This window comes from Oncorhynchus keta, chromosome 4 (assembly GCF_023373465.1).
Source record: "Oncorhynchus keta strain PuntledgeMale-10-30-2019 chromosome 4, Oket_V2, whole genome shotgun sequence".
In the NCBI taxonomy this organism is placed as follows: Eukaryota; Metazoa; Chordata; class Actinopteri; order Salmoniformes; family Salmonidae; genus Oncorhynchus; species Oncorhynchus keta.
The window spans coordinates 85,772,651-85,796,528 of record NC_068424.1 but is presented as its reverse complement, the minus strand read 5'-3'; the positions used below and the strand labels follow the sequence as shown (position 1 = coordinate 85,796,528).

Sequence of the window (23,878 nt, the reverse complement as noted above, 5' to 3'; positions counted from 1 at the left end):
CGATGGGTTTTAAGGAGAAATCTTCTGGGACGATGGGGTTTTAAGGAGAAGTCTTCTAGGACGATGGGTGTTTTAAGGAGAAGTCTTCTGGGACGATGGGGTTTTTAAGGAGAAGTCTTCTGGGACGATGGGTTTTTAAGGAGAAGTCTTCTGGGACGATGGGGTTTTAAGGAGAAGTCTTCTGGGACGATGGGTTTTTAAGGAGAAGTCTTCTGGGACGATGGGTTTTTAAGGAGAAATCTTCTGGGACGATGGGGTTTTTAAGGAGAAGTCTTCTGGGACGATGGGTTTTTAAGGAGAAGTCTTCTGGGACGATGGGGTTTTAAGGAGAAGTCTTCTGGGACGATGGGGTTTTAAGGAGAAGTCTTCTAGGACGATGGGGTTTTAAGGAGAAGTCTTCTGGGACGATGGGGTTTTAAGGAGAAGTCTTCTGGGACGATGGGGTTTTAAGGAGAAATCTTCTAGGACGATGGGGTTTTAAGGAGAAGTCTACTGGGACGATGGGGTTTTAAGGAGAAGTCTTCTGGGACGATGGGGTTTTAAGGAGAAGTCTTCTGGGACGATGGGGTTTTAAGGAGAAATCTTCTGGGACGATGGGTTTTAAGGAGAAGTCTTCTAGGACGATGGGTTTTTAAGGAGAAGTCTTCTGGGACGATGGGTTTTTAAGGAGAAGTCTTCTGGGACGATGGGGTTTTAAGGAGAAGTCTTCTGGGACGATGGGGTTTTAAGGAGAAGTCTTCTGGGACGATGGGTTTTTAAGGAGAAGTCTTCTGGGACGATGGGGTTTTAAGGAGAAGTCTTCTGGGACGATGGGGTTTTAAGGAGAAGTCTTCTGGGACGATGGGTGTGTGGATGCTGGGGAAATACCTTTCGTGAGGCCAGGAACTCCATTCCCCTGGCCACCTGGAAACTATAACAAATCAGATCTTCTATAGTGAGAGGAGTCTTCCATAGGTCTTCCACTGGAGGGAGGGAGAGAGAGAGAGAGGGGGGGAGGGAGGGAAGGTGGAGGGGGGGATGGGAGGGAGGGAGGGAGGGAGGGAAGGAAGGAGAGAGAGAGAGAGAGAGAGGGAGAGAGAGAGGATTTAACTCAGCTATAACTTGTCTTAGTTCTATATTCTTGAAGCTCAGATGGAGCTCTTCAGTCAAAAGGTCAAGGCTGAACTTTCAGCACCAAATCCCATTGACATGAAGACATACATTACGTCAGTCTGAAGTTAGGATTCAGCCAATACAACAATTCACACTACTCACTTTTCTCCACAGCAGGAGTGTGGCTCTTCTGATTGGACTTGCTGGGTGACTGATTCTGGAAGCTGCCAATAGAGGAGGAGGACGGGGAAGGTGGGAGGCGGGCTCTCTGCTCCACTTGTCCCGCCTCTATCATGCGTCTCACCTGGCTCTGAGTCTTAGGGGAGCGGTCCTGAGGAACACACAGGTACATCATGTAGGTTACCATCTACACATTGGCCAGGATTTAATCCAATCACACTTCATCATTAAACTTTGTGCCATTTAATGGTAATCTCCGATCGAGTCGACACAAATGTGATCGCCGTGAACGTGGGACATTGCCTTTAAAACATGCATTGCGGACAAAGCGCTACCGGATTGAATCTTGGACTTGGTATATTTCAACAGGCATTGTGTCACAGGAAGAGAGCCTATGAGCCACAACAGACCGTTCACAAACACTGCCATAGTAAAGCCTGCCATAGTAAACCCTGTCATAGTAAACCCTGTCATAGTAAACCCTGCCATAGTAAACCCTGTCATAGTAAACCCTGCCATAGTAAACCCTGTCATAGTAAACCCTGCCATAGTAAACCCTGCCATAGTAAACCCTGCCATAGTAAACCCTGTCATAGTAAACCCTGCCATAGTAAACCCTGCCATAGTAAACCCTGCCATAGTAAACCCTGTCATAGTAAACCCTGCCATAGTAAACCCTGTCATAGTAAACCCTGTCATAGTAAACCCTGCCATAGTAAACCCTGCCATAGTAAACCCTGCCATAGTAAACCCTGTCATAGTAAACCCTGTCATACATAGTAAACCCTGTCATAGTAAACCCTGTCATAGTAAACCCTGTCATAGTAAACCCTGCTATAGTAAACCCTGTCATAGTAAACCCTGCCATAGTAAACCCTGTCATAGTAAACCCTGCCATAGTAAACCCTGTCATAGTAAACCCTGTCATAGTAAACCCTGCCATAGTAAACCCTGTCATAGTAAACCCTGCCATAGTAAACCCTGCCATAGTAAACCCTGTCATAGTAAACCCTGCTATAGTAAACCCTGTCATAGTAAACCCTGCCATAGTAAACCCTGCCACAGTAAACCCTGTCATAGTAAACCCTGCCATAGTAAACCCTGCCATAGTAAACCCTGTCATAGTAAACCCTGCCATAGTAAACCCTGCCATAGTAAACCCTGCCATAGTAAACCCTGCCATAGTAAACCCTGCCATAGTAAACCCTGCCATAGTAAACCCTGTCATAGTAAACACTGCCATAGTAAACCCTGCCATAGTAAACACTGCCATAGTAAACCCTGCCATAGTAAACCCTGTCATAGTAAACACTGCCATAGTAAACCCTGTCATAGTAAACCCTGCCATAGTAAACCCTGTCATAGTAAACACTGCCATAGTAAACCCTGCCATAGTAAACCCTGCCATAGTAAACCCTGTCATAGTAAACCCTGCCATAGTAAACCCTGCCATAGTAAACCCTGTCATAGTAAACCCTGCCATAGTAAACCCTGCCATAGTAAACCCTGCCATAGTAAACCCTGTCATAGTAAACCCTGCCATAGTAAACCCTGTCATAGTAAACCCTGTCATAGTAAACCCTGTCATAATAAACCCTTTCATGGGAACCCTGCCATAGTAAACCCTGTCATAGTAAACCCTGCCATAGTAAACCCTGCTATAGTAAACCCTGTCATAGTAAACCCTGTCATAATAAACCCTGCTATAGTAAACCCTGTCATAGTAAACCCTGCCATAGTAAACCCTGTCATAGTAAACCCTGTCATAGTAAACCCTGCTATAGTAAACCCTGTCATAGTAAACCCTGCCATAGTAAACCCTGCCATAGTAAACCCTGTCACAGTAAACCCTGCCATAGTAAACCCTGTCATAGTAAACCCTGCCATAGTAAACCCTGCCATAGTAAACCCTGTCATAGTAAACCCTGCCATAGTAAACCCTGCCATAGTAAACCCTGTCATAATAAACCCTGCCATAGTAAACCCTGCCATAGTAAACCCTGTCATAATAAACCCTGCCATAGTAAACCCTGCCATAGTAAACCCTGTCATAGTAAACCCTGCCATAGTAAACCCTGCCATAGTAAACCCTGTCATAGTAAACCCTGCCATAGTAAACCCTGCCATAGTAAACCCTGCTATAGTAAACCCTGTCATAGTAAACCCTGCCATAGTAAACCCTGCCATAGTAAACCCTGTCATAGTAAACCCTGTCATAGTAAACCCTGCCATAGTAAACCCTGCTATAGTAAACCCTGTCATAGTAAACCCTGCCATAGTAAACCCTGTCATAGTAAACCCTGTCATAGTAAACCCTGTCATAGTAAACCCTGCCATAGTAAACCCTGTCATAGTAAACCCTGCCATAGTAAACCCTGCCATAGTAAACCCTGTCATAGTAAACCCTGTCATAATAAACCCTGTCATGGGAACCCTGCCATAGTAAACCCTGCTATAGTAAACCCTGTCATAGTAAACCCTGCCATAGTAAACCCTGCCATAGTAAACCCTGTCATAGTAAACCCTGCCATAGTAAACCCTGTCATAGTAAACCCTGCCATAGTAAACCCTGTCATAGTAAACCCTGTCATAGTAAACCCTGCCATAGTAAACCCTGTCATAGTAAACCCTGCCATAGTAAACCCTGCCATAGTAAACCCTGCCATAGTAAACCCTGTCATAGTAAACCCTGCCATAGTAAACCCTGTCATAGTAAACCCTGCCATAGTAAACCCTGTCATAGTAAACCCTGCCATAGTAAACCCTGTCATAGTAAACCCTGCCATAGTAAACCCTGCCATAGTAAACCCTGTCATAGTAAACCCTGCCATAGTAAACCCTGTCATAGTAAACCCTGCCATAGTAAACCCTGTCATAGTAAACCCTGCCATAGTAAACCCTGCCATAGTAAACCCTGTCATAGTAAACCCTGCCATAGTAAACCCTGACATAGTAAACCCTGACATAGTAAACCCTGCCATAGTAAACCCTGTCATAGTAAACCCTGCCATAGTAAACCCTGTCATAGTAAACCCTGCCATAGTAAACCCTGTCATAGTAAACCCTGTCATAGTAAACCCTGCCATAGTAAACCCTGTCATAGTAAACCCTGTCATAGTAAACCCTGTCATAGTAAACCCTGCCATAGTAAACCCTGCCATAGTAAACCCTGCCATAGTAAACCCTGACAAGCCTGGTTTAGATCTTATCTGTTGGAAAGATATCAGTTTGTCTCTGTGGATGGTTTGAACTCTGACAAATCAACTGTAAATTTCGGTGTTCCTCAAGGTTACGTTTTAGGACCACTATTGTTTTCACTATATATTTTACCTCTTGGGGATGTTATTCGAAAACATAATGTTAACTTTCACTGCTATGCGGATGACACACAGCTGTACATTTCAATGAAACATGGTGAAGCCCCAAAATTGCCCTCGCTGGAAGCCTGTGTTTCAGACATAAGGAAGTGGATGGCTGCAAACTTTCTACTTTTAAACTCGGACAAAACAGAGATGCTTGTTCTAGGTCCCAAGAAATAAAGAGACTGTTGAATCTGACAATTAATCTTGATGGTTGTACAGTCGTCTCAAATATAACTGAAGGACCTCGGCGTTACTCTGGACCCTGATCTCTCTTTTGATGAACATATCAAGACCATTTCAAGGACAGCTTTTTTCCCCATCTACGTAACATTGCAAAAATCAGAAACTTTCTGTCCAAAAATGATGCAGAAAAATGAATCCATGCTTTTGTTACTTCTAGGTTAGACTACTGCAATGCTCTACTTTCCGGCTACCCGGATAAAGCACAAAATAAACTTCAGTTAGTGCTAAATATGGCTGCTAGAATCCTGACTATAACCAATTTTTCTTGTCATATCATAGTGCTAGCCTCCCTACACTGGCTTCCTGTTAAGGCAAGGGCTGAGTTCAAGGTTTTACTGCTAACCTACAAAGCATTATATGGGCTTGCTCCTACCTATCTCTCTGATTTGGTCCTGCCATACATACATACCTACAAGTATGCTACGGTCACAAGACGCAGGCCTGCTGTCTCTGCCTGGCCGGTTCCCCTCTCTCCACTGGGATTCTCTGCCTCTAACCCTATTACAGGGGCCGAGTCACTGGCTTACCCCCCCCCCCCTTGGGTTGTGCTGTGGCGGAGATCTTTGTGAGCTATACTCAGCCTTGTCTCAGGATGGTAAGTTGGTGGTTGAAGATATCCCTCTAGTGGTGTGGGGGCTGTGTTTTGGCTGGGTGGGGTTATATCCTTCCTGTTTAGCCCTGTCCGGGGGTGTCCTCGGATGGGGCCATAGTGTCTCCTGACCCCTCCCGTCTCAGCCTCCAGTATTCATGCTGCAGTAGTTTATGTGTCGGGGGGCCAGGGTCAGTCTGTTATATCTGGAGTACTTCTCCTGTCTTATGCGGTGTCCTGTGTGAATTTAAGTGTGCTCTCTCTAATGCTCTCTTTCTCTCTTTCTTTCTCTCTCTGGGAGGACCTGAGCCCTAGGACCATGCCTCAGGACTACCTGGCCTGATGACTCCTTGCTGTCCCCAGTCCACCTGACCGTACTGCTGCTCCAGTTTCAACTGTTCAGCACCATTTACTCCTGAGGTGCTGACTTGCTGCACCCTCGACAACTACTGTGATTATTATTATTTGACCATGCTGGTCATTTATGAACATTTGAACATCAAATCAAATCAATCAAATCAAATTTTATTTGTCACATACACATGGTTAGCAGATGTTAAATGCGAGTGTAGCGAAATGCTTGTGCTTCTAGTTCCGACAATGCAGTGATAACCAACAAGTAATCTAACTAACAATTCCAAAACTACTGTCTTATACACAGTGTAAGGGGATAAGGAATATGTACATAAGGATATATGAATGAGTGATGGTACAGAGCAGCATACAGTAGATGGTATCGAGTACAGTATATACATATGAGATGAGTGTGTAGACAAAGTAAACAAAGTGGCATAGTTAAAGTGGCTAGTGATACATGTGTTACATAAGGATGCAGTCGATGATGTAGAGTACAGTATATACATATGCATATGAGATGAATAATGTAGGGTAAGTAACATTATATAAGGTAGCATTGTTTAAAGTGGCTAGTGATATATTTACATAATTCCCATCAATTCCCATTATTAAAATGGCTGGAGTTGGGTCAGTGTCAATGACAGTGTGTTGGCAGCAGCCACTCACACTGTTAGTGTTGGCCATGTTCTGTTATAATCTCCACCCGGCACAGCCAGAAGAGGACTGGCCACCCCTCATAGCCTGGTTCCTCTCTAGGTTTCTTCCTAGGTTTTGGCCTTTCTAGGGAGTTTTTCCTAGCCACCGTGCTTCTACACCTGCATTGCTTGCTGTTTGGGGTTTTAGGCTGGGTTTCTGTACAGCACTTTGAGATATCAGCTGATGTACGAAGGGCTATATAAATCAATTTGAAGGTAGGAATAACTATCTCTAGGCTCTCAGGTAGTTGGACAGGTTAGGGGTTAAGGGTTAGGTCTTACCCTGTAAGGTAGGAATAACTCTCTCTTGGCTCTCAGGTAGTTGGACGGGTTAGGGGTTAGGGGTTAGAGGTTAGCTCTTACCCTGTAAGGTAGGAAGAACTCTCTCTTGGCTCTCAGGTAGTTGGACAGGTTCCCATACTTGCAGTACTCCACTACCACCATGAGGGGGGCGCTGGGTTTGGTGCATGCCCCCAGGAGGTTGACCACGTTAAGATGATTCCCAATGTGGATCAGGATCTTCAGCTCTGACATCAGAGCCTTGTGGTCACTGGCACACGCTCCCTCTGGAACAGAAGACAGGGAGTGACCAGGTCAGGACACACACACACACACACACACACACACACACACACACACACACACACACACACACACACACACACACACACACACACACACACACACACACACACACACACACCTTTCAGCATCTTCACCGCCACAGTGTCCAGGCTGCTGTTCTGGCGGATGCCAAAGATGGAGGCCTCGATGACCTTCCCAAACGCTCCATGACCCAACACCTTCCCTGAGAGAGAGAGGAGGAAAGACACAGAGAGAGAGGAGGAAAGACACAGACAGACAGACAGACAGACAGACAGACAGACAGACAGACAGACACAGAGAGAGGAGAAAAGACAGAAAGACAGAGAGAGAGAGAAAAAAGAAAGACAGAGAGAGGGAGAGAGAGAGAGAGAGAGAGAGAGAGAGAGGAGGAAAGACAGACAGAGAGAGAGAGAGAGAGAGGAGGAAAGAGAGAGAGAGAGAGAGAGAGAGAGAGAGAGAGAGAGAGAGAGAGAGAGAGAGAGAGAGAGAGAGAGAGAGAGAGAGAGAGAGAGAGAGAGAGAGAGAGAGAGAGAGAGAGAGAGAGAGAGAGAGAGAGAGAGAGAGAGAGAGAGAGAGAGAGAGAGAGAGAGAGAGAGAGAGAGAGAGAGAGAGAGAGAGAGAGAGAGAGAGAGAGAGAGAGAGAGAAAAGAGAGAGAGAGATTGTAACTGTGAAGACGGTGTGATATAGCTACCACTAATCCTAAAGTCCCTCCGGACAGCAACATCTGCCTATTTAATGAGGAAAATGTATACATTAAAAAGTTAGAATGTAATAGGATTGTAATTCCAATGACCACAGGGACAAACAACAGCATTATCATCCATCAGTCTGGACCAGACGCTACCCCTCCAGACTGTGTGTGTGTCATCATCATCAGTAGCAGTCTGGGGTCCCATTCAACAGGAACAGAGGAAACCAGAATGTAACATTCATTAGTTTGGTTGATTCTTTTTGCCGACTCATTCCTTCATCCATTCATTCTTCAGTTTGTTTATTCTTTCACTCGTCCATATGCTCCCTCCTCCCTCCCTCCCTCCCTCCCTCCCTCCCTCCCTCCCTCCCTCCCTCCCTCCCCCTCCCTCCCTCCCTCCCTCCCTCCCTCCCTCCCTCCCTCCCTCCCTCCCTCCCTCCCTCCCTCCCCTCCCTCCCTCCCTCCCTCCCTCCCTCACTCACTCACTCACTCACTCACTCACTCACTCACTCACTCACTCACTCACTCCCTCTCTCTCGGTCTCCCTCCCTCCCTCCCAATATCCCTCCCTCCATCCTTCCTCCGTTCTAACTCCCTCCCGCTAGCCCTCCCTCCCTCCCTCACTTACCTAGTTGTAGTTTGTCCATAGATATCTCCCACTGGGAGGAGTCGTAGGGGAGGTATTCAAACTGCTCACCCAGAGGAACCTCCCCTGGGTCCATTATGATGGATAGATAGCCTGTCTTTATATCTGCTGGGTTCACCTGGAGTGAGAGACAGAGAGTGAGAGACAGAGAGTCCGAGAGTGAGAGACAGAGAGTGAGAGACAGAGAGTGAGAGGCAGAGAGTGAGAGGCAGAGAGTGAGAGGCAGAGAGTGAGAGACAGAGAGTGAGAGACAGAGAGGCAGAGAGTGAGAGACAGAGAGTGAGAGTCAGAGAGTGAGAGGCAGAGAGTGAGAGGCAGAGAGTGAGAGGCAGAGAGTGAGAGGCAGAGAGTGAGAGGCAGAGAGTGAGAGGCAGAGAGTGAGAGGCAGAGAGTGAGAGGCAGAGAGTGAGAGGCAGAGAGTGAGAGGCAGAGAGTGAGAGGCAGAGAGTGAGAGGCAGAGAGTGAGAGACAGAGAGCGAGAGGCAGAGAGCGAGAGGCAGAGAGCGAGAGGCAGAGAGCGAGAGGCAGAGAGCGAGAGGCAGAGAGTGAGAGTCAGAGTGAGAGACAGAGAGTGAGAGACAGAGAGTGAGAGTCAGAGAGTGAGAGAGGCTCAGTGAAACATGGACAATGATATTTGGGCCAATAAACAATATCAGATATGAACAGTTGCTCAGCAACGACCCAGTTAGCTAGGAGAGTTAGCGAGGAGAGAGGAAAGCAGACTAGAAATAACATGTACAAATCCATAATGAGTCAATGTAGCTTTAGCAAGGTTGATTTACTCTTATAATAATAATAATATAATATATGCCATTTAGCAGACGCTTTTATCCAAAGCGACTTACAGTCATGTGTGCATACATTCTACGTATGGGTGGTCCCGGGAATCAAACCCACTACCCTGGCGTTACAAGCGCCATGCTCTACCAACTGAGCCACAGAAGGACCACCTTTCTTGGGAGAAAGACTCTGGAAACAGTTGGTGCAACCCTCTGTGTTTCTGTATCTCTGACATCACAGGTATCTGTTAACGCCTAGACTCGCTGACTTTGATGCTTCAGTTAGAGACTTGCGGTATTTGAACCTTGACTCCATTCCCCGTGTGTCTAAAGAGCTGAGGGAGATGGTAGAGAGGTGAGGTCAGAGTTCACCGTGTCACAGCCACTCTGATTGGAAGAGATACATTATGTTTTTGAACAAGAGAGACAAGCATAGGGAGTTCACGGGGAAGTGTGTGTGTGTGTGTGTTCTGACCCGTTTGACGTTGCAGAAGATGAGAAGGAGTAGAGCCCAGAAGAACACAGCGATGACACCCGTCCCGATCAGAATCATGATCTCCAAGTTAGCCCTGTCACTAGAACCTGGTGAGATAAACAACAACAACAACAACAACATCAGCCCTGTCACTAGAACCTGGTGAGATCAACAACAACAACAACAACAACAACAGCCCTGTTACTGGAACCTGGTGAGATAAACAACAACAACATCAGCCCTGTCACTAGAACCTGGTGAGATAAACAACAACAACAACAACAACAGCCCTGTTACTGGAACCTGGTGAGATAAACAACAACAACATCAGCCCTGTCACTAGAACCTGGTGAGATAAACAACAACAACAACAACAACAACAACAGCCCTGTTACTGGAACCTGGTGAGATAAAAACAACAACAACAACAGCCCTGTCACTAGAACCTGGTGAGATAAACAACAACAACAGCCCTGTCACTAGAACCTGGTGAGATAAACAACAACAACATCAGCCCTGTCACTAGAACCTGGTGAGATAAACAACAACAACATCAGCCCTGTCACTAGAACCTGGTGAGATAAACAACAACAACATCAGCCCTGTCACTAGAACCTGGTGAGATAAACAACAACAACAACAGCCCTGTCACTAGAACCTGGTGAGATAAACAACAACAAACAGCCCTGTCACTAGAACCTGGTGAGATAAACAACAACAACATCAGCCCTGTTACTGGAACCTGGTGAGATAAACAACAACAACATCAGCCCTGTCACTAGAACCTGGTGAGATAAACAACAACAACATCAGCCCTGTCACTGGAACCTGGTGAGATAAACAACAACAACAGCCCTGTCACTGGAACCTGGTGAGATAAACAACAACAACAACAGCCCTGTCACTAGAACCTGGTGAGATAAACAACAACAACATCAGCCCTGTCACTAGAACCTGGTGAGATAAACAACAACAACAACAGCCCTGTCACTAGAACCTGGTGAGATAAACAACAACAACAACAGCCCTGTCACTAGAACCTGGTGAGATAAACAACAACAACATCAGCCCTGTCACTAGAACCTGGTGAGATAAACAACAACAACAACAGCCCTGTCACTAGAACCTGGTGAGATAAACAACAACAACAACAGCCCTGTCACTAGAACCTGGTGAGATAAACAACAACAACATCAGCCCTGTCACTAGAACCTGGTGAGATAAACAACAACAAACAGCCCTGTCACTAGAACCTGGTGAGATAAACAACAACAACAACAACAACAACAACAGCCCTGTCACTAGAACCTGGTGAGATAAACAACAACAACATCAGCCCTGTCACTAGAACCTGGTGAGATAAACAACAACAACAGCCCTGTCACTAGAACCTGGTGAGATAAACAACAACAACAACAGCCCTGTCACTAGAACCTGGTGAGATAAACAACAACAACAGCCCTGTCACTAGAACCTGGTGAGATAAACAACAACAACATCAGCCCTGTCACTAGAACCTGGTGAGATAAACAACAACAAAACAACAACAACAACAGCCCTGTCACTAGAACCTGGTGAGATAAACAACAACAACAACAGCCCTGTCACTAGAACCTGGTGAGATAAACAACAACAACAACATCAGCCCTGTCACTAAAACCTGGTGAGATAAACAACAACAACAACAGCCCTGTCACTAGAACCTGGTGAGATAAACAACAACAACATCAGCCCTGTCACTAGAACCTGGTGAGATAAACAACAACAACAACAGCCCTGTCACTGGAACCTGGTGAGATAAACAACAACAACATCAGCCCTGTCACTAGAACCTGGTGAGATAAACAACAACAACAACAGCCCTGTCACTGGAACCTGGTGAGATAAACAACAACAACAACAGCCCTGTCACTAGAACCTGGTGAGATAAACAACAACAACATCAGCCCTGTCACTGGAACCTGGTGAGATAAACAACAACAACATCAGCCCTGTCACTAGAACCTGGTGAGATAAACAACAACAACAACAGCCCTGTCACTAGAACCTGGTGAGATAAACAACAACAACATCAGCCCTGTCACTAGAACCTGGTGAGATAAACAACAACAACAACAGCCCTGTCACTAGAACCTGGTGAGATAAACAACAACAACAACAGCCCTGTCACTAGAACCTGGTGAGAACAACAACATCAGCCCTGTCACTAGAAGATGAGACAAACAACAACAACAACAGCCCTGTCACTAGAACCTGGTGAGATAAACAACAACAACAACAGCCCTGTCACTAGAACCTGGTGAGATAAACAACAACAACATCAGCCCTGTCACTAGAACCTGGTGAGATAAACAACAACAACATCAGCCCTGTCACTAGAACCTGGTGAGATAAACAACAACAACAGCCCTGTCACTAGAACCTGGTGAGATAAACAACAACAACAGCCCTGTCACTAGAACCTGGTGAGATAAACAACAACAACAGCCCTGTCACTAGAACCTGGTGAGATAAACAACAACAACAGCCCTGTCACAGCCCTGATAAACAACAACAACATCAGCCCTGTCACTAGAACCTGGTGAGATAAACAACAACAACATCAGCCCTGTCACTAGAACCTGGTGAGATAAACAACAACAACAACAGCCCTGTCACTAGAACCTGGTGAGATAAACAACAACAACAACAGCCCTGTCACTAGAACCTGGTGAGATAAACAACAACAACAACAGCCCTGTCACTAGAACCTGGTGAGATAAACAACAACAACAACAGCCCTGTCACTAGAACCTGGTGAGAAGCCCTGTCACTAGAACCTGGTGAGATAAACAACAACAACAGCCCTGTCACTAGAACCTGGTGAGATAAACAACAACAACAACAGCCCTGTCACTAGAACCTGGTGAGATAAACAACAACAACAACAGCCCTGTCACTAGAACCTGGTGAGATAAACAACAACAACATCAGCCCTGTCACAGAACCTGGTGAGATAAACAACAACAACATCAGCCCTGTCACTAGAACCTGGTGGGATAAACAACAACAACAACAACAACAACAGCCCTGTCACTAGAACCTGGTGAGATAAACAACAACAACATCAGCCCTGTCACTAGAACCTGGTGAGATAAACAACAACAACATCAGCCCTGTCACTGGAACCTGGTGAGATAAACAACAACAACATCAGCCCTGTCACTAGAACCTGGTGAGATAAACAACAACAACAACAGCCCTGTCACTAGAACCTGGTGAGATAAACAACAACAACATCAGCCCTGTCACTAGAACCTGGTGAGATAAACAACAACAACAACAGCCCTGTCACTAGAACCTGGTGAGATAAACAACAACAACAACAGCCCTGTCACTAGAACCTGGTGAGATAAACAACAACAACATCAGCCCTGTCACTAGAACCTGGTGAGATAAACAACAACAACATCAGCCCTGTCACTAGAACCTGGTGAGATAAACAACAACAACAGCCCTGTCACTAGAACCTGGTGAGATAAACAACAACAACAGCCCTGTCACTAGAACCTGGTGAGATAAACAACAACAACAGCCCTGTCACTAGAACCTGGTGAGATAAACAACAACAACAGCCCTGTCACTAGAACCTGGTGAGATAAACAACAACAACATCAGCCCTGTCACTAGAACCTGGTGAGATAAACAACAACAACATCAGCCCTGTCACTAGAACCTGGTGAGACAAACAACAACAACAACAGCCCTGTCACTAGAACCTGGTGAGATAAACAACAACAACAACAGCCCTGTCACTAGAACCTGGTGAGATAAAAAAACAACAACAGCCCTGTCACTAGAACCTGGTGAGATAAACAACAACAACAGCCCTGTCACTAGAACCTGGTGAGATAAACAACAACAGCCCTGTCACTAGAACCTGGTGAGATAAACAACAACAACATCAGCCCTGTCACTAGAACCTGGTGAGATAAACAACAACAACAACAACAACAACAACAACAGCCCTGTCACTAGAACCTGGTGAGATAAACAACAACAACAACAGCCCTGTCACTAGAACCTGGTGAGATAAACAACAACAACAACAACATCAGCCCTGTCACTAGAACCTGGTGAGATAAACAACAACAACAACAGCCCTGTCACTAGAACCTGGTGAGATAAACAACAACAACATCAGCCCTGTCACTGGAACCTGGTGAGATAAACAACAACAACAACAGCCCTGTTACTGGAACCTGGTGAGATAAACAACAACAACATCAGCCCTGTCACTAGAACCTGGTGAGATAAACAACAACAACAACAGCCCTGTCACTGGAACCTGGTGAGATAAACAACAACAACAACAGCCCTGTCACTAGAACCTGGTGAGATAAACAACAACAACATCAGCCCTGTCACTAGAACCTGGTGAGATAAACAACAACAACATCAGCCCTGTCACTAGAACCTGGTGAGATAAACAACAACAACAACAGCCCTGTCACTAGAACCTGGTGAGATAAACAACAACAACATCAGCCCTGTCACTAGAACCTGGTGAGATAAACAACAACAACAACAGCCCTGTCACTAGAACCTGGTGAGATAAACAACAACAACAACAGCCCTGTCACTAGAACCTGGTGAGATAAACAACAACAACATCAGCCCTGTCACTAGAACCTGGTGAGATAAACAACAACAACAACAGCCCTGTCACTAGAACCTGGTGAGATAAACAACAACAACAACAGCCCTGTCACTAGAACCTGGTGAGATAAACAACAACAACATCAGCCCTGTCACTAGAACCTGGTGAGATAAACAACAACAACATCAGCCCTGTCACTAGAACCTGGTGAGATAAACAACAACAACATCAGCCCTGTCACTAGAACCTGGTGAGATAAACAACAACAACAGCCCTGTCACTAGAACCTGGTGAGATAAACAACAACAACAGCCCTGTCACTAGAACCTGGTGAGATAAACAACAACAACAGCCCTGTCACTAGAACCTGGTGAGATAAACAACAACAACATCAGCCCTGTCACTAGAACCTGGTGAGATAAACAACAACAACATCAGCCCTGTCACTAGAACCTGGTGAGACAAACAACAACAACAACAGCCCTGTCACTAGAACCTGGTGAGATAAACAACAACAACAACAGCCCTGTCACTAGAACCTGGTGAGATAAACAACAACAGCCCTGTCACTAGAACCTGGTGAGATAAACAACAACAACAGCCCTGTCACTAGAACCTGGTGAGATAAACAACAACAGCCCTGTCACTAGAACCTGGTGAGATAAACAACAACAACAGCCCTGTCACTAGAACCTGGTGAGATAAACAACAACAACAACAGCCCTGTCACTAGAACCTGGTGAGATAAACAACAACAACATCAGCCCTGTCACTAGAACCTGGTGAGATAAACAACAACAACATCAGCCCTGTCACTGGAACCTGGTGAGATAAACAACAACAACAACAACAACATCAGCCCTGTCACTAGAACCTGGTGAGATAAACAACAACAACATCAGCCCTGTCACTAGAACCTGGTGAGATAAACAACAACAACATCAGCCCTGTCACTGGAACCTGGTGAGATAAACAACAACAACATCAGTCCTGTCACTAGAACCTGGTGAGATAAACAACAACAACAACAGCCCTGTCACTAGAACCTGGTGAGATAAACAACAACAACATCAGCCCTGTCACTAGAACCTGGTGAGACAAACAACAACAACAACAGCCCTGTCACTAGAACCTGGTGAGATAAACAACAACAACAACAGCCCTGTCACTAGAACCTGGTGAGATAAACAACAACAACATCAGCCCTGTCACTAGAACCTGGTGAGATAAACAACAACAACATCAGCCCTGTCACTAGAACCTGGTGAGATAAACAACAACAACAGCCCTGTCACTAGAACCTGGTGAGATAAACAACAACAACAGCCCTGTCACTAGAACCTGGTGAGATAAACAACAACAACAGCCCTGTCACTAGAACCTGGTGAGATAAACAACAACAACAGCCCTGTCACTAGAACCTGGTGAGATAAACAACAACAACATCAGCCCTGTCACTAGAACCTGGTGAGATAAACAACAACAACATCAGCCCTGTCACTAGAACCTGGTGAGACAAACAACAACAACAACAGCCCTGTCACTAGAACCTGGTGAGATAAACAACAACAACAACAGCCCTGTCACTAGAACCTGGTGAGATAAACAACAACAGCCCTGTCACTAGAACCTGGTGAGATAAACAACAACAACAGCCCTGTCACTAGAACCTGGTGAGATAAACAACAACAGCCCTGTCACTAGAACCTGGTGAGATAAACAACAACAACAACAGCCCTGTCACTAGAACCTGGTGAGATAAACAACAACAACAACAGCCCTGTCACTAGAACCTGGTGAGATAAACAACAACAACATCAGCCCTGTCACTAGAACCTGGTGAGATAAACAACAACAACATCAGCCCTGTCACTAGAACCTGGTGAGATAAACAACAACAACAACAACAACATCAGCCCTGTCACTAGAACCTGGTGAGATAAACAACAACAACATCAGCCCTGTCACTAGAACCTGGTGAGATAAACAACAACAACATCAGCCCTGTCACTGGAACCTGGTGAGATAAACAACAACAACATCAGTCCTGTCACTAGAACCTGGTGGGATAAACAACAACAACAACAACATCAGCCCTGTCACTAGAACCTGGTGAGATAAACAACAACAACAACAACAACAGCCCTGTCACTAGAACCTGGTGAGATAAACAACAACAACATCAGCCCTGTCACTAGAACCTGGTGAGATAAACAACAACAACAACAGCCCTGTCACTGGAACCTGGTGAGATAAACAACAACAACATCAGCCCTGTCACTAGAACCTGGTGGGATAAACAACAACAACAACAACAACAACAGCCCTGTCACTAGAACCTGGTGAGATAAACAACAACAACAACAGCCCTGTCACTAGAACCTGGTGAGATAAACAACAACAACAACAACAACAGCCCTGTCACTAGAACCTGGTGAGATAAACAACAACAACAACAACAACAACAGCCCTGTCACTAGAACCTGGTGAGATAAACAACAACAACATCAGCCCTGTCACTGGAACCTGGTGAGATAAACAACAACAACAACAGCCCTGTCACTGGAACCTGGTGAGATAAACAACAACAACATCAGCCCTGTCACTAGAACCTGGTGAGATAAACAACAACAACAACAGCCCTGTCACTGGAACCTGGTGAGATAAACAACAACAACAACAGCCCTGTCACTAGAACCTGGTGAGATAAACAACAACAACAACAGCCCTGTCACTAGAACCTGGTGAGATAAACAACAACAACAACAGCCCTGTCACTAGAACCTGGTGAGATAAACAACAACAACAACAGCCCTGTTACTAGAACCTGGTGAGATAAACAACAACAACAACAGCCCTGTCACTAGAACCTGGGATAAACAACAACAACAACAGCCCTGTCACTAGAACCTGGTGAGATAAACAACAACAACAACAGCCCTGTTACTAGAACCTGGTGAGATAAACAACAACAACAACATCTGCTAGTGGACGCGACCAATAAACTTTATTAAAGACTTTTTGATTTCAATCAATCAATGAAATGTATTTATGAAGCCCTTTTTAAATCAGCCGATGTCACAAAGTGCTGTACAGACAAGCAGAAGGAAGAAGAGAAGAGAGGAAAATAGAAGGAAGCTGTTGTTGGAGACGAAGGTGTGGACACAGGTGTGTGTGTGTGTTCCTGTCTCACCCAGCACTGTGACAGCAGCGGAGGAGTGTGTGTGTGTGTGTGTGTGTGTGTGTGTGTGTGTGTGTGTGTGTGTGTGTGTGTGTGTGTGTGTGTGTGTGTGTGTGTGTGTGTGTGTGTTCCTGTCTCACCCAGCACTGTGACAGCAGCGGAGGAGTGTGCGCAGCCCCTCTGATTACAGGCGGTGCAGGTGTAGAGACCGGCGTCCTCTTCTCTGACTCGCTGGATACTCAACGTCCTGTTGGCGTCCTGTAGCTGCAGTCCTACACACACACACACACACACACACACACACACACACACACACACACACACACACACACACACACACACACACACACACACACAGCTGTCAATCACTGACACAAACACACACATAGGCATGCGCTTGCGCTCACACACCACTCTGGTAAAACACACACACACACACACACACACACACACACACACACACACACACACACACACACACACACACACACACACACACACACCTCCTGTCAGCCCAGCCCCGCCAATCCTCCGCCCTCCCTCCCTCCCTCCTTCCCCTCCCTCCCCCTCCTTCCCCTCCCTCCCTCCCTCCCCTTCACTCCCTCCTTCCCCCTCCCTCCCTCCCTCCTTCCCCTCCCTCCCCCTCCTCCCTCCCCTCCCTCCCTCCTCACTCACTCACTCACTCACTCACTCACTCACTCACTCACTCACTCCCACCCTCTCCCTCCCTCCCTCCCTCCCTCCCTCCCCCTCCTCCCCCTCCCTCCCTCCCTCCCCCTCCCTCCCTCCCTCCCTCCCTCCCCCTCCCCCCCCCTTCCCTCCCTCCCTCCCTCCCCTCCTCCCTCCCTCCCTCCCTCCCTCCCTCCTTTCCCCCCTCCCTCCCTCCCTTTCCCCCCCCCCTCCCTCCCTCCCCTTCCCCCTCCCTCCCTCCCTCCCTCCCTCCCTCCCTCCCTTTCCAGCCTCCCTCCCTCCCTTTCCCCCTCCCTCCCTCCCCTTCCCCCTCCCTCCCCTTCCCCCTTTCCTCCCTCCCTCCCTTTCCTCCCTCCCTCCCTCCCCTTCCTCCCTCCCTCCCTCCCTTTCCTTTCCCCCCCTTTCCCCCTTTCCTCCCTCCCCTTCCCCCTCCCCTTTCCTCCCTCCCTCCCTTTCCCCCTCCCTTTCCCCCTTTCCTCCCTCCCCTTCCCCCTTTCCTCCCTCCCTCCCTTTCCTCCCTCCCTCCCTTTCCCCCTCCCTTTCCCCCTCTCCCTCCCTCCCTCACTCCCCTTCCCCCCTCCCTCCCTCCCTTTCCCCCTCCCTCCCTCCCTTTCCTCCCTCCCTCCCTTCCCTTCCCTCCCTCCCCTTTCCCCCTCCCTTTCCCCCTCCCTCCCTCCCTCACTCCCCTTCCCCCCCCTCCCTCCCTCCCTTTCCCCCTCCCTCCCTCCCTTTCCTCCCTCCCTCCTTCCCTCCCTCCCCTTTCCCCCTCCCCCCTCCCTCCCTCCCTCCCTCCCCTTTCCCCCTCCCCTCCCTCCCTCTCTTTCATCTACCTCTCAATCAATCCATCTCTCACTCTCTCCACATGTCATGTATTTAATGTCTCCAAAGTGTCCCAGCTGTCTGTAGTCCTGCCAAACTGTCACTCAATCCAACCCCCTCTTGACCTCTAATACCTCAGAGATACACTGTGGAAGCTGATGACTCATGTCTTCAGCAACAGGTGTGTGTGTATACCAGCTGATGTTAGCTTATCCTGTGGGAGATGGCATGGCATATACGGTGTGTGTGTGTGTGTGTGTGTGTGTGTGTGTGTGTGTGTGTGTGTGTGTGTGTGTGTGTGTGTGTGTGTGTGTGTGTGTGTGTGTGTGTGTGTGTGTGTGTGTGTGTGTGTGTGTGTGTGTGTGTACCTACCTGACATTTGGTGCAGGGGCTGGTTGTCTTTGAACCAGGAGAGGTGTGGTGAAGGAGTTCCCACTACATCACACTCCATCAGGAGAGACTCACTGACGTTCAATGTTAGATTGGCTGGGTTGTGTCTGTACCAGGGGGCTTCTAGAGCTGGGAGGGGGTAGGTAGGTAGAGAGAGAGAGATATTGTGCTCTTTATGGGCTCAAATGGGAAATATATATATACACACAGGCACAAATGACCTGAAAACACAGCAGGAAAGGGTGGCCACAGCACTAAAGGGAGTGATTGAAAAAGCTTCTTCGACTTTCCCCAACGTACAAGTGGTTATCTCCACCCTGCTACCACGATAAGACTCCCACCCTGCTACCACGATAAGACTCCCACCCTGCTACCACGATAAGACTCCCACCCTGCTACCACCATATTTTCTAGTAATATTATTTGACTGTGGCGCTATGCTATTCAGCATTCCTGATGACAATTATACCCGGATCCGGGATGGGTGGTTCAGAGAGCTTAAGTCATACCACATGGATTGAGGTCTGGGCTTTGACCAGGCTATTCCAAGACAATTAAATGTTTCTTCATTCATGTGTTGCTTTAGCAGTATGCGCAGGGTCATTGTCCTGCTGGAAGGTGAACCTCCATCCCAGTCTCAAATCTCTGGAAGACTGAAACAGGTTTCCCTCAAGAATTTCCCTGTATTTAGCACCATCCATCATTCTTTCAATTCAGAGCAGCTTCCCAGTCCCTGCCGATGGAAAAACATCCCCACAGCATGATAACACCATCACCATGCTTCAATTTGGGGATAGTGTTCTCGGGGTGATGAGAGGTGTTGGGTTTGCGCGAGACATAGCGTTTTCCTTAATGGCCAAAAAGCTACATTTTAGTCTCATCTGACCAGAGTACCTTCTTCCATATGTTTGGGGAGTCTCCCACATGCCTTTGACAAACACCAAATGTGTTTGCTGATTTTTTTCTTTAAGCAATGGCTTTTTTTGGCCACTTTTCCATAAAACCCATCTCTGTGGAGGGTACGGCTTAAAGTGGTCCTATGGACAGATACTCCAATCTCCGCTGTGGAGCTTTGCAGTTCCTTCAGAGTCATCTTTGGTCTCTTTGTTGCCTCTCTGATTAATTCCCTCCTTGCCTGGTCTGTGAGTTTTGGTGGGCAGCCCTCTCTTGGCAGGTTTGTTGTGGTGCCACATTCTTTCCATTTTTATAATAATGTATTTAATGGTGCTCCGTGGGATGTTCAAAGTTTCTGATATTTTTTATAACCCAACCCTGATCTGTACTTCTCCACAACTTTGTCCCTGACCTGTTTGGAGAGCTCCTTGCTCTTCATGGTGCCACTTGCTTGGTGGTGCCCCTTGCTTGGTGGTGCCCCTTGCTTAGTGATGTTGCAGACTCTGGGGCCTTTCAGAACAGGTGTATATATACTGAGATCATGTGACACTTAGATTGCACAGAGGTGGAGGTGGTGAATACACGTACCACTTTTCAGTCTTTTGTTGTTGAATTTTTTTAAACAAGTTATTTCACTTCACCAATTTTGACTATCATGTGTATATCCATTACATGAAATCCAAATAAAAACACATTTGAATTACAGGTTGTAACAAAACAGGAAAAACGCCAAGGGGGATGAATACGTTTGTAAGGCATATCAACGAATTGGTGAGGGCACTAGAAAAGTCTGCAGCATCCTACTAGAATCTGAAGTCAAATGTCTGCTGTTTGCTGATGATCTGGTGCTTCTGTCCACAACCAAGGAGGGCCTACAGCAGCACCTAGATCTTCTGCACAGATTCTGCCAGACCTGGGCCCTGACAGTAAATCTCAGTAAGACCAAAATAATGGTGTTCCAAAAAAGGTCCAGTCAGGACCATAAATACAAACTCCATCTAGACACCGTTGCCCTGGAGCACACAGAAAAACTATACTTACCTCGGTCTAAACATCAGCACCACAGGTAACTTCCACAAAGCTGTGAACGATCTGAGAGACAAGGCAAGAAGGGCATTCTATGCCATCAAAAGGAACATAAAATTTGACATACCAATTAGGATCTGGCTAAAAATACTTAGTTCTAGAACCCATTGCCCTTTATGGTTGTGAGGTCTGGGGTCCGATCACCAACCAAGAATTCACAGAATGGGACAAACACCAAATTGAGACTCTGCATACAGAATCCAACAAAAAATATTCTAAAACACCAAATAAAGCAGAACAGAATTAGGTCGATACCCACTAATTATCAAAATCCTGAAAAGAGACGTTAAATTCTGCAACCACCTAAAAGGAACCAATTCCCAAACCTTCCAGAACAAAGCCATCACCTACAGAGAGATGAACCTGGAGAAGAGTCCCTGGGGCTCTGTTCACAAACACACCCTACAGAGAGATGAACCTGGAGAAGAGTCCCCTAAGCAAGCTGGACCTGGGGCTCTGTTCACAAACACACCCTACAGAGAGATGAACCTGGAGAAGAGTCCACTAAGCAAGCTGGTCCTGGGGCTCTGTTCACAAACACAAACAGACCCTACAGAGCCCCAGGACAACAGCACAATTAGACCCAAACGAATCATGAGAAAGCAAAAAGATAATTACTTGACACATTGGAAAGAATTAACAAAAAAACAGAGCAAACTAGAATGCTATTTGGCGCTAAACAGAGAGTACACACTGGCAGAATACCTGACCACTGTGACTGACCCAAACTTAAGGAAAGCTTTGACTATGTACAGACTCAGTGAGGATTGCCTTGCTATTGAGAAAGACCGCCGTAGGCAGACATGGCTCTCAAGAGAAGACAGGCTATGTGCTCACTGCCCACAAAATGAGGTGGAAACTGAGATGCACTTCCTAACCTCCTGCCAAATATATGACCATATTAGATACACATATTTCCCTCAGATTACACAGATCCACAAAGAATTTGAAAACAAACCCGATTTTGATAAACTCCCATATCTACTGGGTGAAATCCCACAGTGTGCCATCACAGCAGCAATATTTGTGACCTGTTGCCACAAGAAAAGGGCAACCAGTGAAGAATAAACACCATTGTAAATACAACCCATATTTATTTTAATTTATTTTCCCTTTTGTACTTTAACTATTTGCACATCGTTACAACGCTGTATATAGACGTAATATGACATTAGAAATGTCTTTATTCTTTTGAAACTTCTGTATATTTACTGTTCACTTTTGATTGTTTATTTCACTTTTGTTTATTATCTCCTTCACTTGCTTGGGCAATATTAATGTATGTTTCCCAATAAATCCCCCTAGAGAAAGAAATACATCAATGCCATCATCTTATTCACACCTTTATGTCCATTCAACAGATCCCATTATTCATGCAGACTGAAGGGCAAAGAGAATAAATGATGAGACTGCGGTTGTGGTCTCTCAGGAGAGAGAGAAGGGCAGGAGGGAGGGATGTGTGGGTGGGGGGGGGGGGGGGTGGCTGAGGTTAAAGGGTCAGGACTTGACATGAATGAAGCATTAGTGTGTTAATGACTGGGCCTATCCTCTGAGGGACTAGTGTGTGTTTAAACCCTTCCTCTGAGGGACTAGTGTGTGTTTAAACCCTTCCTCTGAGGGACTAGTGTGTGTTTAAACCCTTCCTCTGAGGGACTAGTGTGTGTTTAAACCCTTCCTCTGAGGGACTAGTGTGTGTTTAAACCCTTCCTCTGAGGGACTAGTGTGTGTTTAAACCCTTCCTCTGAGGGACTAGTGTGTGTTTAAACCCTTCCTCTGAGGGACTAGTGTGTGTTTAAACCCTTCCTCTGAGGGACTAGTGTGTGTTTAAACCCTTCCTCTGAGGGACTAGTGTGTGTTTAAACCCTTCCTCTGAGGGACTAGTGTGTGTTTAAACCCTTCCTCTGAGGGACTAGTGTGTGTTTAAACCCTTCCTCTGAGGGACTAGTGTGTGTTTAAACCCTTCCTCTGAGGGACTAGTGTGTGTTTAAACCCTTCCTCTGAGGGACTAGTGTGTGTTTAAACCCTTCCTCTGAGGGACTAGTGTGTGTGTATGTTGGTGTGTGTGGGTGTATGGTTACTGGAACCAATAAGGTTTCTTGGCTCTCCCCATAGGAGAACTCTTTGAAGAACCCTGTTTGGTTCCGTGTGTGTGTGTCTCTCCCTCTCACCTTTAACCGATATGTATTTGCGTAGACAGTGTTTCTCTCGGCTCCTCCTATTCTGAACCTCACAGACATAGTTCCCTTCATCCTGTAGCGTGATGCTCGCTATAGTCATCTCCAGGACCCAGCTGTTAGACTGCTCCTGATAGGTCAGTTGTCCATCCAGGCGGTCAGCGTACAGGTGGACACTACGACAGTCCAGCTCCAGGGGTTTACCACGCTCATCCTGCAGCGCCTGGAGGGAGGGAGCGAGGGAGGGAGGGGGAAGGGAGGGAGGGAAGGAAGGAAGGAAGGAAGGAAG

At 46.6% G+C, this 23,878-nt stretch overlaps 1 protein-coding gene and 1 long non-coding RNA gene across 2 annotated transcripts in view; both read right to left on the bottom strand.

Annotated features, from left to right (window-relative positions):
* Positions 1-414: 414 nt before the first annotated feature.
* The window catches only part of LOC127929754 (vascular endothelial growth factor receptor 3-like), a 216,302-nt gene continuing 192,838 nt past the window's right edge, over positions 415-23,878 (bottom strand). The window contains exons 14-22 of the mRNA XM_052518003.1: positions 23,584-23,812; positions 19,418-19,564; positions 17,677-17,808; positions 9,717-9,823; positions 8,445-8,580; positions 7,222-7,326; positions 6,882-7,084; positions 1,255-1,423; positions 415-962 (exon numbers count right to left, since the gene is read on the bottom strand). Coding sequence (XP_052373963.1) covers positions 787-962; positions 1,255-1,423; positions 6,882-7,084; positions 7,222-7,326; positions 8,445-8,580; positions 9,717-9,823; positions 17,677-17,808; positions 19,418-19,564; positions 23,584-23,812 — 1,404 coding nt within the window. The 3' untranslated portion in view covers positions 415-786. The remainder of the gene's footprint in view (positions 963-1,254; positions 1,424-6,881; positions 7,085-7,221; positions 7,327-8,444; positions 8,581-9,716; positions 9,824-17,676; positions 17,809-19,417; positions 19,565-23,583; positions 23,813-23,878) is intronic.
* On the bottom strand, positions 10,736-13,948 carry LOC127929762 (uncharacterized). Its single transcript, XR_008136075.1, has 3 exons — positions 13,737-13,948; positions 10,970-11,024; positions 10,736-10,799 (listed from the first exon to the last, which is right to left on the bottom strand). It is a non-coding gene; the product is annotated as an uncharacterized LOC127929762 (long non-coding RNA).